The sequence below is a fragment of the Ostrea edulis genome, chromosome 3 (assembly GCF_947568905.1).
Source record: "Ostrea edulis chromosome 3, xbOstEdul1.1, whole genome shotgun sequence".
In the NCBI taxonomy this organism is placed as follows: domain Eukaryota; kingdom Metazoa; phylum Mollusca; class Bivalvia; order Ostreida; family Ostreidae; genus Ostrea; species Ostrea edulis.
Genome location: NC_079166.1, coordinates 57,594,131 through 57,608,075, shown reverse-complemented (window position 1 = coordinate 57,608,075; position 13,945 = coordinate 57,594,131). Strand labels below are relative to the sequence as shown.

At 33.1% G+C, this 13,945-nt stretch overlaps 1 protein-coding gene across 8 annotated transcripts in view; it reads left to right on the top strand.

Moving 5' to 3' along the window:
• The window catches only part of LOC125674963 (uncharacterized), a 98,478-nt gene extending 92,882 nt beyond the window's left edge, over nucleotides 1–5,596 (top strand). For 6 of the 8 annotated variants that reach the window (XM_056158254.1, XM_056158252.1, XM_056158250.1 and 3 more), the window contains one exon: nucleotides 3,076–5,596. In XM_056158254.1, coding sequence (XP_056014229.1) covers nucleotides 3,076–3,198 — 123 coding nt within the window. In that variant the 3' untranslated portion in view covers nucleotides 3,199–5,596. Of the gene's footprint in view, nucleotides 1–218; nucleotides 280–1,787; nucleotides 1,826–3,075 lie in introns of all 8 variants that reach the window. The other 2 variants (XM_056158253.1, XM_056158255.1) reach the window with 2 other exon arrangements.
• The last annotated feature ends 8,349 nt before the right edge of the window (nucleotides 5,597–13,945 follow it).

The following is a 13,945-nucleotide window of genomic DNA, read 5'->3' as shown; positions in this document are numbered from 1 at the left end:
TTCAGTTTTTGATGTGCAGGAGGATTTTTTATTGCAATGACTCTTGAAACAAATGCACAAAATTTAACACTGTCAAATCATGACAAATCACAAATAATCGCGACGCATTAATAGAATGGTATGTAACAGACGGAATCATGGAAGCAAAAAATGATAGTCTGAAATATCAAGATATGTATGCCATATGTTTGAAACTGCATTATTTTCTTTTATACTAGGACCATTCAACAACTCATTTTCACATTTCATCAATTCATTTTCAACTCTTCACAGATCAAGGTATCATTAACTCGCACCTGCTCTGTGTTGTGTCGTTGTACAATTACCATGTACACCAGTGTCTTGTTCATTTTGTGATGTTGCATAATTTTTTTAATAATGTCATTACCCCGAAACATTCCATGGCTTCCCTACCACAACATTTCTCTTTCTTTAAAGAACATAAATCATGTGTAATTATGTCTCCCCTCTTTCAAGATGAGACATTGTTTGTCTGTCCGTCCGTCTGTCTGTTACAAAATCTTGTGCATGCTTCTCCTTCTATATGGCTTATTGGATAAACTTGAAACTTGTACAATGCTTCATTGCCTTTTGTACATGTAGCTGTGCATATTGATGGGACAGAAGGATCCAATTAATTTCTTAAAAGTTATGATGGATCTAAGAGGGGTGGAGGATGTTAAAATAGCTTGTGAACATTTCTCCTCCTATATGGCTTATCTGATAAACTTGGAACTTTGTACAATAGGGAATACTTCAATGTCATTTGCAGATGTGCATATTATAGGGACAGAAGGATCCGATTGTTATCCTTAAAGTGGATCTGAGGGATGGAGGGTGTAAAATAGCTTGTGAACACTTCTTCTATATGGCTTATCGGAGTTCATAATGTCTATTTTCCTGTTCGTGCTTTCTCCTCCATACCATGCAGTACATTAAGGGGAGGAGGTTTCATATGGAGCACTTCCAATTTGGGGAGCTGGGGAGACAAAAAACAATCTCCAGTTTATCAATATTACATTTTGCCTTCTGTCATGTCTATTATTTGCATAATACTTTTTAAAATAAACAATCTGCTGATTTATAAACGGGAGCATAGATAGGCCTATATAAATGTGTATTGCTGAGATTAAAGTATATTGCTTTGTATACAAATTGAGAGACACGTTTAATGCATGCAAAAGCATCTTTTGAGATATCCACTGAAAAAAAAATAGGGCACTGCTCATGATATAGACATAACGGCTAGCACCAATACCTTTTTTAACCAGATTATATTTGGCAATGACATAGTGAATTAATGTATTGCAATTGACTACATGAGCTGGAGAACAGGAAGGGGGCACTATATCGTACACCCCCGTCCCAAGAGCTACAGTACAGGACTGATTTCCTCAACATGATGAACTAAATTTTAAATCATTGACATAAGTTATATGATACATAACATCCAATACATGATCGAAAATAGAAATCTATCATTTGTTCAGTTTGAGCATGTATATCATCTGAAACCAATAGTGCATTCAGTGAGAACATAGTTACTACATATGCTATATCCCACAACCTGGTTTTTTTTAAGGGGGAGGGAGTTTAAACAACCTTTTAATTGTATCCCTATGTCATGTTCAATTCGTGCTCAATATTTAAGTTTTAAAGGACATCACCAAATGCAACAGCTGTTCATGTCTGCACACTCCACTCCTTGTGTATATATATGTCACTCATTCAAAGTAGATAACCTTGGTGTCTTGCTAATGTTGGTTTTGTTTATTTTTTGTGATCAGGAATAGACAAGAACTCACACATGTGGTAAAATTTAAAGGTATAGCATGCAGAAATGCACTGTTTGCAACTTTGCTTGATGTTGAATTTTATCAACAATCCAATCTTTTACGTAGTTTTCAAAAATGGATTGAAGTAATTATTGTCAGAAAGTGTAAATAAAAGTTGAAATTGTTAACTAAAGATATTTTAATCTTAAAGATGAATTCATTTTGTTGTCTGCAATATTCATGAAATTTGGAAAATTATAGTATATTAGATTGGATTGTTTAGGATTCTGTTTCTGAAGATACAACTCAAAAACTTGTCAAAGAAATTTTTTTCTCTTCAGAAATGGATTTATGATTACTTTGGAAAACGAGTGCAGTTTGCTAGTGTTTACAATTATAATTATATGACCACTGTACACAAAGATTTTACATGCTTCTGATTTGCTCACTTTAGCATTTTTTTAAAAAGTGTACATATAATTGATGATTCGATCCTCCAATTCTATTACTTTTAAATGCTGGTACAGTAGTGTTTTATATCAAGAACAATCTCGTAGTGTTCTTGACCTTTTAGATAAAAGAAATCAAGTAGTTGCTTTCAATCTCTAAAATTAGGTCACCTTTACGTAGATACTTTAAAATTTCCTAGACTGCTTAATGTATATACACAGTCAGGAAAATTTACACAGGCACACAATGCGCTTTTTTTTTTTTTAATTATTATTCTTAGATTTCGACTTGTATATATTGGAGGTCATCTATAGTTTATTTTATTTTTATTTTATTTTTTTTACTTGAACTGTTGCATTGTTATGAATATCTGATTAATGATTGAACACGAGATCAGAATTATGTATAGGAGTTGTGTGGAAACTAATGTTTGAAAATGAAATTTGATTCATTTAAGATTGTTTAAATTAATGATAACTCTTGAAATTCTATCAGGGAAAAGGCAATCTAATTAAAATTAGATCCTATGTGTATAGCAATAGTAGATGAGTGGATCAAAGGATCTAATCTTAATTAGATTGGGGAAAAGGGTTATAACAGATGATCATGAAAAGTGTATAAAAAAAAATTTTTGCATAAATTATATGATTTTGTTTCCAATATCAGAAATGTTACTTATTTAAACTCATCAGTTTTGTTGACTTTTGTTTTTGTTTAAATGTATTTTATACTCCAATCATGATAACATTGAATTACTTGCACAAAATAGAAACGAGAATTGATTACATTTCATGTTCTACATCGTGGATTTCCTTTCAGAGTAACTTAAGGATTTTTTCTTCTTCTTCAGGATATGTTCACGACAGGAAACTTTAGCCGCAAACAAAGACAAGACAAACAGAGTGGTATAAATCTTCATCACATTCCGATTCTCTCTGGAGCCCAGCTACAAAAACAGCAAAAACCAACGTAACAAGACCAACATTGACATGTACCATGTATATGTGAAAATATGTGCAAAGGAACATTTTTGAAATACTTGATAGCAATGTAGTACATTGTCAAGTGTCATTATTCTGACGTAGTCCAGATACATTATACTGGTACTGAATCCGTCTGATGTAGTCCAGATACTTTATACTGGTACTGAATCCGTCTGTCGTAATCCAGATACTTTATACTGGTACTGAATCCGTCTGACGTAGTCCAGATACATTATACTTGTACTGAATCCGTCTGACGTAGTCCAGATACTTTACACTGGTACTGAATCCGTCTGATGTAGTCCAGATACTTTATACTTGTACTGAATCCGTCTGACGTAGTCCAGATACATTATACTTGTACTGAATCCGTCTGACGTAGTCCAGATACATTATACTTGTACTGAATCCGTCTGACGTAGTCCAGATAGTTTATACTTGTACTGAATCCGTCTGACGTAATCCAGATACTTTATACTTGTACTGAATCCGTCTGACGTAATCCAGATACTTTATACTTGTACTGAATCTGTCTAACGTAGTCCAGATACTTTTAATGTATTGGACTCAGCACAATCTCTCTTGATTTAAGGAGGTACTCTATATCATCATAATGGCTGACTTCCTTTTTGGATGAAAATATAACTATCAGCAATATTTGCCTATTCATTTAAAAAATCATTGCCTAGCTTAGTCGCTTTATAGGTTAGCACGTCGACTGCTGAATTGTAGATTGCAGGTTCGAATCCAACAGGGGTTTTTAATTCTTTTCAGATTGCTTTCTACTAAAACTGCATTTTTTGACTAAATAAAGTAGATTTGAAAGTTTTCAATTTCAAAATATTGTTGTACATATCCTCCACTTTTCATCCATATCAAATTTCTCTGGTGTAGCATACCTCCTTATCAGAAAAACTTTTTTTATAATTAGCAGGTTAATTAAGTTTAAAACTGATTAATTCACTACTTAGATATTCGAGTAGATCTTTTGGTGCACTGATCTACATGGAGCTAAGAGATGTATATAAGCCCATACTTTTGGAAGATTGCATTATATTCATGAAATCGTGTTGTAGAGGTATACGTTTTAATCTAAGTCATGAAACGCTACACAAGTTCATTAATTAAGCAAGAGACATGTAATAAGTATTGTTTTGTGTTCAGTTGTATGTAACGTAGAACAAGTATTTGTTGAGCTGTGTTTCAATATTGTAAATTTTAACATACTGTTTGTGGAATAAAGCTGCGTTTTGAACGAGGTAACTTGCATTATATATATAAGTTTGAGTGTAATTTGCGGTGATTACAATATCAGGAGAGTCATCACTGCCTTGTAGATTTTTATTTTATATTTCTAAGATATGTCTCAGACTATTTGGCATTGCAATGCATATAACAGTGCTTTCAAGATTTTTCTCTCCTTTTTTTTGCGCGTTGTTGTATTTAACATGTTTAACATATTATATTTTGTGTTCTGTCCTTGTGCTAATGATTTATGACGGTTAAACTATTAATGTATTTCTTGATGTCATTGTGAAAATTAATTTCTAAGTACATTAAGGATAAGTGTATTTATTTCGTCATTTCACAATAGGATGTGTATGTCAGCAGTTGTATTCCAGCTAATATGAAACTTCATTTAATTAAATAAGAGAGTTAAGGAAGTAAACGATTTGCCAGACAAGTAAATTGTGATAGAGTAACTCTGTGATATTTGATAATTTCATCTTCCGTATTGTCAAAGACAGTATTTCTCAGATTTTCATCTGAAGAGAAATTTTCATATGGGGAAAATTTCTCCAAGTGCATTTTAAGCACTCGGGATGAGCATGTTTTAAGATAAAACTCATTTGATCATGTACATGTATGAAGTCAAATACACTTGCCGAATATTATTTACAACTAACATTTAGTGCGTGTCTTATTTTTTAAATTAGTTGTAAGAATAAATTCTTCCCTAGACTTATTCATCAAAAAATCATACCATTAAACATATAAAGGAATAAGGCATATTAGGAATTTATTTTTTAAGGCATGCCATTAAATGAAAAGTTCTGTTCATAAGCGTTTATCAGCATAACGAAGAGTTAGGAGCTCGGTCTGCATGTACTCCAATGCATTGTTACTTTTCCATGGAGTAAAAAGTTGTCAAATTGACATGAGTTTGGAGTAAAAGTCTTGTAAATAATCCTGTTGGCAGAACTATTATGTAAAAGAAAAACGTACTAATAATTGTAGTAAATGGATTTATTTTATTGTTTGTTTTTTGAAATGCATTTATATCCATGTATACGTATGTATGTTGCTGTTTTGTCATTTTCAGGTGAAACAGATCCGCAATTTACATGTATTGAAATGTATGCTTCAGAATAAATTTACGAAAATTAATTTTATTGGGGTGTTTATTCGCTCATGTCGCATTAAGGGACCTCTATCTCCATTCCTATCGCCACTGTTCGGGTAATAGGCAGGGTAGAAGTTCGACGTATGGATACGCCATACATGCATGTCCACAATAAAGACTTGGCTTGAATTTTATTTAGAATGATAAAATACACACCAAAGAAAGCAGTTTAAAAGGGATTACTAGTGATTTGCAGCTAAAATGTTCATGTAATCGAACAACTGCAAGATGAACAAGTGAAGACAACGAATAGTGATGAATCGTGTAAATCTTGAATTATGAAGAATACAAAATTAAGAAGACAAACACGGACCCCTGGTCTAGCCTCTGGTTAATATGCGAGCGGAATTCTGTGTTGTTTATTAATCATGATTCTTTAGACATCCGTGCAAGTAGAAGGGCACGTTTTCTCCAGCAGGTATTTCCTATGGTCTTTGTCGTTCTGTATGTATAGGAAAGGTGCATATAGGCTGAACCTTGGTGGTTCCTTTAAGATTTAGGCTGCCGATATCTTATACCTTGGTGGTATCGTATTTACGACCTCTAGGTTAGACGCTGAGTGGTACTCAATTCTCTCTTGGCGGAAATGATTGTTTTCGATATTTTGAGGCAGTAAGGTGATGTGCATTTCTCGATTGGATTAAAGAACCCTCACTGCTACGGCTGTAAGCGCTAAGCATAGGTCTAAATTTGTGGTACTTCACCTACAACTGATGACGTCTCAATATGAGTGAAAGATTCTCGACGGGACGTAAAACAAATGAATAACCCGATTGAGCCACAGGCACTCGACGTTTTAAATATCTATAATAAAAAATTGTCTTCCTGTAAACATGATATTCAAGACAATTTTTTTTAAATTATAGATATCTAAAACGTCGAGTGCCAGTGGATCGGGCCTAGCTTAATCAACTGGAATAGAGATGTTGGTTTTTCGTTTACTGACTGGCCTGACTTATTACGTGGGTTTAGGGGGTGTATTATACCAGATACTTGATGGAGTTACTCCACTTTCTGTGTGACGTCACATGTTCGTGTGCAGACATGTATTTCAAATCTTCGTACGATGGATCAGTCTCTATACGAGTGGAAAAAAATCATGAGAGAGACGTTATACAATATAATGTAGTAATTAGGGCTATACAGACTGTGGATATTGACCTGGATAGCTCAGTAGTTAGAGCACCTGACTAGTAATGCAGGGGTCCTTGGGTTCGATTCCCGGTCCAGCCAAAGATTTGCTCCTCTCTCCTATATATACTACATTTGGTACCGTTTCCACCCTTGTTCTTGCAGGTGAAGGTCCTGTTAGGGGCGAAAAGAATCTGGGTTATGTGTCTTCGAGGGCGGAGACTGTTTAAGGAGGGAGGAATGTGGTAATTAGGGCTATACTGACTGTGGATATCGGCCTGGATAGCTCAGTGATCAGAGCACCTGACTAGTAATCCAGGGGTCCCGGGTTCGATTCCCGGTCCAACCAAAGATTTTTCTCCTCTCTCCTATATATACTACAATACAATCAATTCTCTTTTTCTTACAGTCCAAGGAACACTGATACCCTGGTGATTTGTGACGGGCAAAGGGATTTAGGCCTCATTGGTTAATATCCGAGCGGAATAGTCCAGTCATTTTACGCCAGATTGTGCTGAACCTAATCTCATTTTACCTTCTCAACACTGAAGAGTTCCGATAGTTTAGGACGCCTTCTAATAGATTGATTAAATATTACACAGTTTTCTTTTTATTGCTTTTAATTTTTATGCTTAAATGCTTTGTACAAAGTAATTGTCAACCAGTAAGTTCTGTATTTTCAATCATAGTACAAATTGTCATGAAGTAGTATATCGGAACTCTTCAGTGTTGAGAAGGTAAAATATGAAATGGTGGCCGTTTGCAATGGCTTCGAAAATAGCCAACTTGAATTACTGTGGGATTTACACCTTGTAAAGGTAAGAAATGCATATTTCATTGTGATAGGGAGTTAATAGGATGTCCGAGGCGAAAAGTTGAAGCGGGAAAGAAATTCAATTTAACCCATTTTAATCGCAACAAGCGGCCGAAGTTCAGGCAAGATTTCCCGAATCACTTTATGTGATACTGGTCTGAGATTCGGAAGAGGCGTCAGTCCAAATATCCAGCCTCGACGAATCTCGCTGAGATTATGCTGAACCTAGAACTAATTGCAACAGAAATGTTTTTATGTTCTTTGGATAGCTTACAGTGTCCTTAATGCTATATTAAAAATCGCCATCAATTGAAATTTCCATTATATAGATTTTTGGGGTAAAAATCACGGATTTTGAAGAAAAATCGCAAGAAACTGGAAATCATAGATACAAAGCTTTAGTCTGAAAAATAGGCCATTTTAGTTTGAAAACTAAATACTGTATCATAAGGAACAAAAATTTAATTTCTAGTACCATACATACGTATTTTATGGGACAAAAACGTCATTTTTGGTGAAAATTAGACAGAAATGTGATTTCCAACAGCTAAGATTGATAATTAACTCTCATAAACATGACAAAGTAAGTTCTATTTTGTAAGCCTCTTAGATAATGCAACATTTGGTATCACAACTGATTTTGCATCTACAATAAATAGTTTTTAAGAGTTCGTCAGGTGCAGGAAGCATGGTTGATCTTACAGGTAAGCACATATTCCCTTCCATGGTCCACCCAAAGTCCGTCAAATTCATGTTTTCGTCATTACCAGTCCATTGTTTTACTTGATAGAATGCTCTAAGAGAATGATATTTTGTTGCATTTGACGTTGATGGAAGAGTGTGCACTTCAACCGATGTTGTACATGTAATTCCTAGGGCTATTTATCCTTGAAATGTTACTTTAAATTGAATATACACTAAAAGTTTCCCTCTCCGCCGCACTGATCTATAGGTTAGAGCGTTCGAATCCCGGGCGTGACAGAACTAAGTCGTTAAAATAGGTAGTGACAGTTCCATTGCCAAACGCTCGGCATCAGGTGTGAATGTCACTGGTCCTCGGATATGACCTTAAAAACGGATGTCCCGTGTCACAGTAGGTGTGGCACGCTAAACAACCCTCACTGCTCAATGGCCGTAATTACCGAGCAAAGGTCTAAAGTTGAAGCCCTTCACCGGTCTTGGTGACGTCTCCATATGGGTGAAAAATTCTCCCTAGAGACGTTAAACAAGAAACAATCACTCAAAATTCTCAAAATATATCAATATATATATATATATATATATATATATATATATATATAAAGTTATTGTTATGCGAATTGCTACTCTGAAATTTTATTTAATGGCTCATTAATATGAGGCGCCGTTTTAATATTTTTGAAGCATTTTCTGATATCAAAAATCTTTTTTGATATCAGAAATGATTTTTTGATATCAGAAATTCGAATTCTTGATATCAAATAATAAAAGTCATTTTCTGATATCAAAAATTCGAATATTTGATATCTGATATAAAAAAAAATACATCATATTTTCTGATATCAAAAAAAATATAATTTTTGATATCAGAAATTCACATTCTTGATATCAAAAATATAAGACATTTTCTGATATCAAAAATTCGAATTCCTGATATCAAAAAATCATTTTCTGATATCAAAAAATCGATTTTCTGATATCAAAAAATGATTTTCTTATATCAGGAATTCAAACTGATTTCTTGATATCACAAAATACATTTTCTGATATCAGAAAATTAAAAAAAATGGCGAAAAATCTTTACATAAATAATGAATACTCCCTTGACCCATAGAAAATCGCTGAACTACATGCAGGCCTACAAGTCTACAGATCCTTTGAAGATTTTTTTTTAACGGTAGAAGAAATTTTATTAGGTTCTTGATAATTCTGGACATATTCAAGTTCGGGTTACTTTCTGCATCCGGAGTTTTGGCGGTAGTCTATCTATTTTGCTCTCCTCGTTTGTCATTGAATTAACAATCAGGTAAAGAGTTTAGATATAGCGCTTTCGCCCTGCGGGCTCGTCAGTAGTATATATATATATAATGAATATCAACCCTTTTTACCGGTAATCTTATTTATGATGACTTATTTTCTTGAAATCCTTCTATAACATCAGTATATGTGATTTGAAAAATGGCGGATAATGGGCCTGCTGAGCATGACATGTTAAGGAACATTCAACAAGCCATCATGTCTGGTAGCCGTTGTTTTGTACAGTGCGTCTCCATGATCATCATTCTCCACGGGTCTCGTTTGCATATCTTCAGGATCGACCCCGTTCACTTCATAGCGAATTGCAGACAAAGCAGTGCTGACCATTGTAGATATGGAAGAATTTGCCATAATGAATTAGATCTAGATTCACCATTTATTCCCCACGTGCATACAAGATTCGCAACTTCAGGCGGGAAGCTGAAGGTTGCATCACGGGGAGCATTCATTAAGTCGATCGTAGTTTTATATGAGTCTTATTTTCTGATATCAAAAAATCGATTTTCTGATATCAGAAAATACAAATCATTTTTTGATATCCAAAAATCATTTTCTGATATCAAGAAATCTAATTCTTGATATCAAAAAATCATTTTATGATATCAAAAAATCAAATTGTTGATATCAGAAAATCAAGTTATTTATTGATATCAAGAATTCGAATTTTTGATATCAAAAATGTGATTTTTTTATATAAAAAAAAATACTAATTCTTTTTTTTATATCAAAAATTCAATTTTTGATATCAAAAATTCGATTTCTTGATATCAGAAAATGATTTTTTGATATCGAGAATTCGATTTTATGATATCAGAAATTCAACCTTATTTTCTGATATCAAGAATTCGATTTTTTGATATCAGGAATTCGAATTCTTGATATCAGAAATGATTTTTTGATATCAAAAAATCTATGATATCAAGAATTATTTTTTGATATCAAGAATTATTTTTTGATATCAGGAATTGGAATTATTGATATCAATAATTCTTTTTTTGATATCAGAAAATACCTCAAAAATATTAAAACGGCACCTCATACAGTAAAGCATCTCATATCATTATAAAGTATGTTCTCTCGCCATCAAAAGAGTGATGCAATCTCTAAATTATCTTATATTATATTTTTGTTATGAAATCATATATCATATGAGATACTTTAACGAGCCAGATAAAATTTTGGTGTAGTGATCCACCTTAAGGTATTACCTGTAAAGCTAAATTCTCAACAAAGAGAAGCACCACAACATATATAATTTTTATTTATACATGTGTATAGTACACATACCTTTTGTTACAGAATATAAATTGTAATTTGCATAATGTCCTGAAAGTATTGTCGGATACCCACGGCTGATCTCGTCTTTCACTCATCTGATGAGTAGAAGACGAGATCAGCCGTGGGTATCCGACAATGTGAATGCAGGGGCGTAGCTAGAACGAAATGATGTGCGTGCCAAAGGAGGCAGGAAGACTGGAGGGTCATCTTAACCCCCTGCCTCTCGTGGGCCCTGGACGAAACCATAGTAGGAGCACAGGTGTAAAGTTCCAGAAGCTATTGGGGTTTAGCATTTTCTGTTGTCAAAATATGTATATAAAGTGAACAACGCCCGAGTTTGAAATCGCTTAACAGAATTTCGAAGTTTTACTTTCTTGTTAAACAAGCGTTCGGTAGATTTTCTCTCTCAAAATTGCAACAAATAATTTATTGAATATCAAACAAAATAATATATAAATGTTTTGACATTCATTAAGAAGTATTTTCTCGAATAAAATGGAAACACGCAAATAACGAAATTTCTCGGTACCTTTTTGTTAAACACGCGTTCCATAGCCCCCTTCTGTCGGATTTCGAATCATTTTGTTACGGAATACTTTTGATTATGATCATCTGAAGTTAAACTATAATAGCCTTGACTAAATATCATTTGAAATACGCCCAATATTGGTTAAAGACGGGTAAATAACGGTTTTGTATTACTTTAGTGCATTATATGGGTAAGTAGCTTCTGTTATATGGATTTCGTGTTTATTTTATGTAAATAAAAGTTTATCAGTGCTGAATTATGAGGTATATCAACTAAGATATGAACTATTTGTACATTTGTATATAAAACTTACCAAAAAATTCAATTTTGACTGTTTTTAAACCATGATTCCCATTGTCTTGCTATCTCCGGAAAAAAAATAAAAAATTCGGAACTGGTTATGGCGGCCCTATGGAGTTATTTTCATTTAACAAAATTAGCAACATTCCAAACAAAGTGACTCTCACGTCTCACAGCTTGATTTTTCAGTTAGATTTTGTTTTTATTGACAACTGATAATCTTAATTTAACTGTATTATACATATATGTATTTCTACTTTTTTCTCTTTTCTATCTCTATCCCCATTTCTCTGTCAACAAACTTCAACATGGTTCCAGTGGGTATCACTTTAGTCTCAGTAAGTGTATTTATTTATTTTTTCCCTTTTGTAACCTGAATGGTTAGAATTATTTCAGTAAATTGCCAAGGTTTAGGTGATATTGCGAAATGCAAGGACGTATTTAACTACCTAAGAGCTTTAGAGTGTAATATTTATTGTTTGCAAGATCCACATTTTTCACATGATACTGAAGATGAAATAAGGAACTTGTGGGGATACCAGTGCTTCTTCAGTTCATATTCTACAAACTCCAGGGGAATTGCAATTCTAATCAATAATAATTTTGACTTTAAATCTCTGATAGAAAAGGGTGATATTGATGGAAATTATTTTATACTTAAAGCATGTATAGAAGGTCATGAAGTATTAATGTGTACTATTTATGGTCCTAATAATGATACACCACTATTTTTTGAAAATATACAAAATCACATTGATGATATGCAATGCAGTAATATTATTTGGTGTGGTGATTTTAATCTGGTTCTAAACCCAGACTTGGATTATTATAACTACAAATATATTAATAATCCAAAGGCAAGAGATAAAGTTTTAGAAATTATGGAAAGTAATTCTTACATACACCCATTTAGACAGCTACATGAAAATATTCGTAGATACTCATGGAGAAGAAAAACTCCATTGAAACAAAGTAGGTTAGATTTCTTTTTAATATCCGAGACTCTTTTGTCTGGGCTAGAAATGTGTACTATAGAACCTAGTTATAGGTCAGATCACTCAATGATATCCTTGAAGATATCTTTTAATGACTTTAAGAAAGGTAGAGGGTTATGGAAGTTTAATAACTCTTTACTCTATGATGAAAATTATTTAGATTGTATCAAAGATATTATTATAAAGGTAAAGAAACAGTATGCAATCCCTGTATACAATTTTGATAACATACATGATATATCTGATGCAGACATTTCCTTCTCTATTAACGATCAACTGTTTTTTAGAAACATATGTTTACTTTTAGAAATAAGAGATAAAACTATCTCTTATGCATCATATATCAAAAAGAAGAAAGAAAAGGAGGAAAAAGAATTAAAAGAAAGTATCAAATTACTAGACGAAAATGTTTGTGACAGCAATATCAATGAACTGTGTAGTAAAAAGCAAGAATTAGAAAACATTAGAAAAGATAAGTTGCATGGTATTTATGTAAGATGTAGAGCTAGATGGATTGAAGAAGGAGAAAAACCATCACATTATTTTTGTACGTTAGAATCTAGAAATTTCACTAGCAAAATCATACCAAGATTAGAGTGTAATGATGGGACAGTAATTTATAAACAATCAGAAATATTAAGGGAAACAAAAACATTCTATGAACAATTATACAAGAAAAGCAATTTAAACACAATAGACTTGCACAATGATCTTGGTATTGAAGATGTTCCAAAACTTTCAAATAAAGAATCTGAATCACTAGAAGGTAACATTACTATTGAGGAAGCCTCCAATACCCTTTACAAAATGAAATCAAATAAATCCCCAGGATCTGATGGTTTTTCTGCTGAATTCTTCAAAATGTTTTGGAAGTATATTGGTCTTTTTGTAGTTAGGTCTATTAATTATGGGTACAAAAATAACTGTCTTTCTATTACACAAAGACATGGTATTATTACATTGTTACCAAAAGGTGACAAGCCGAGACAATATTTGAAGAATTGGAGACCAATTACTTTGTTGAATACTGTGTATAAAATTGCATCGGGCTGTATTGAGAATAGAATAAAAAGATACTTAGACAAAATAATTAATCAAGATCAAACAGGTTTCATCCCCAACAGATATATTGGAGAAAATACTAGGCTTATTTATGATATAATGCACTATACTGAAGGAGAAAATACACCTGTATTATTACTACTTATTGATTTTGAAAAAGCCTTTGATACTCTTTCATGGACATTTATACAAAAAGTGCTAACACTTT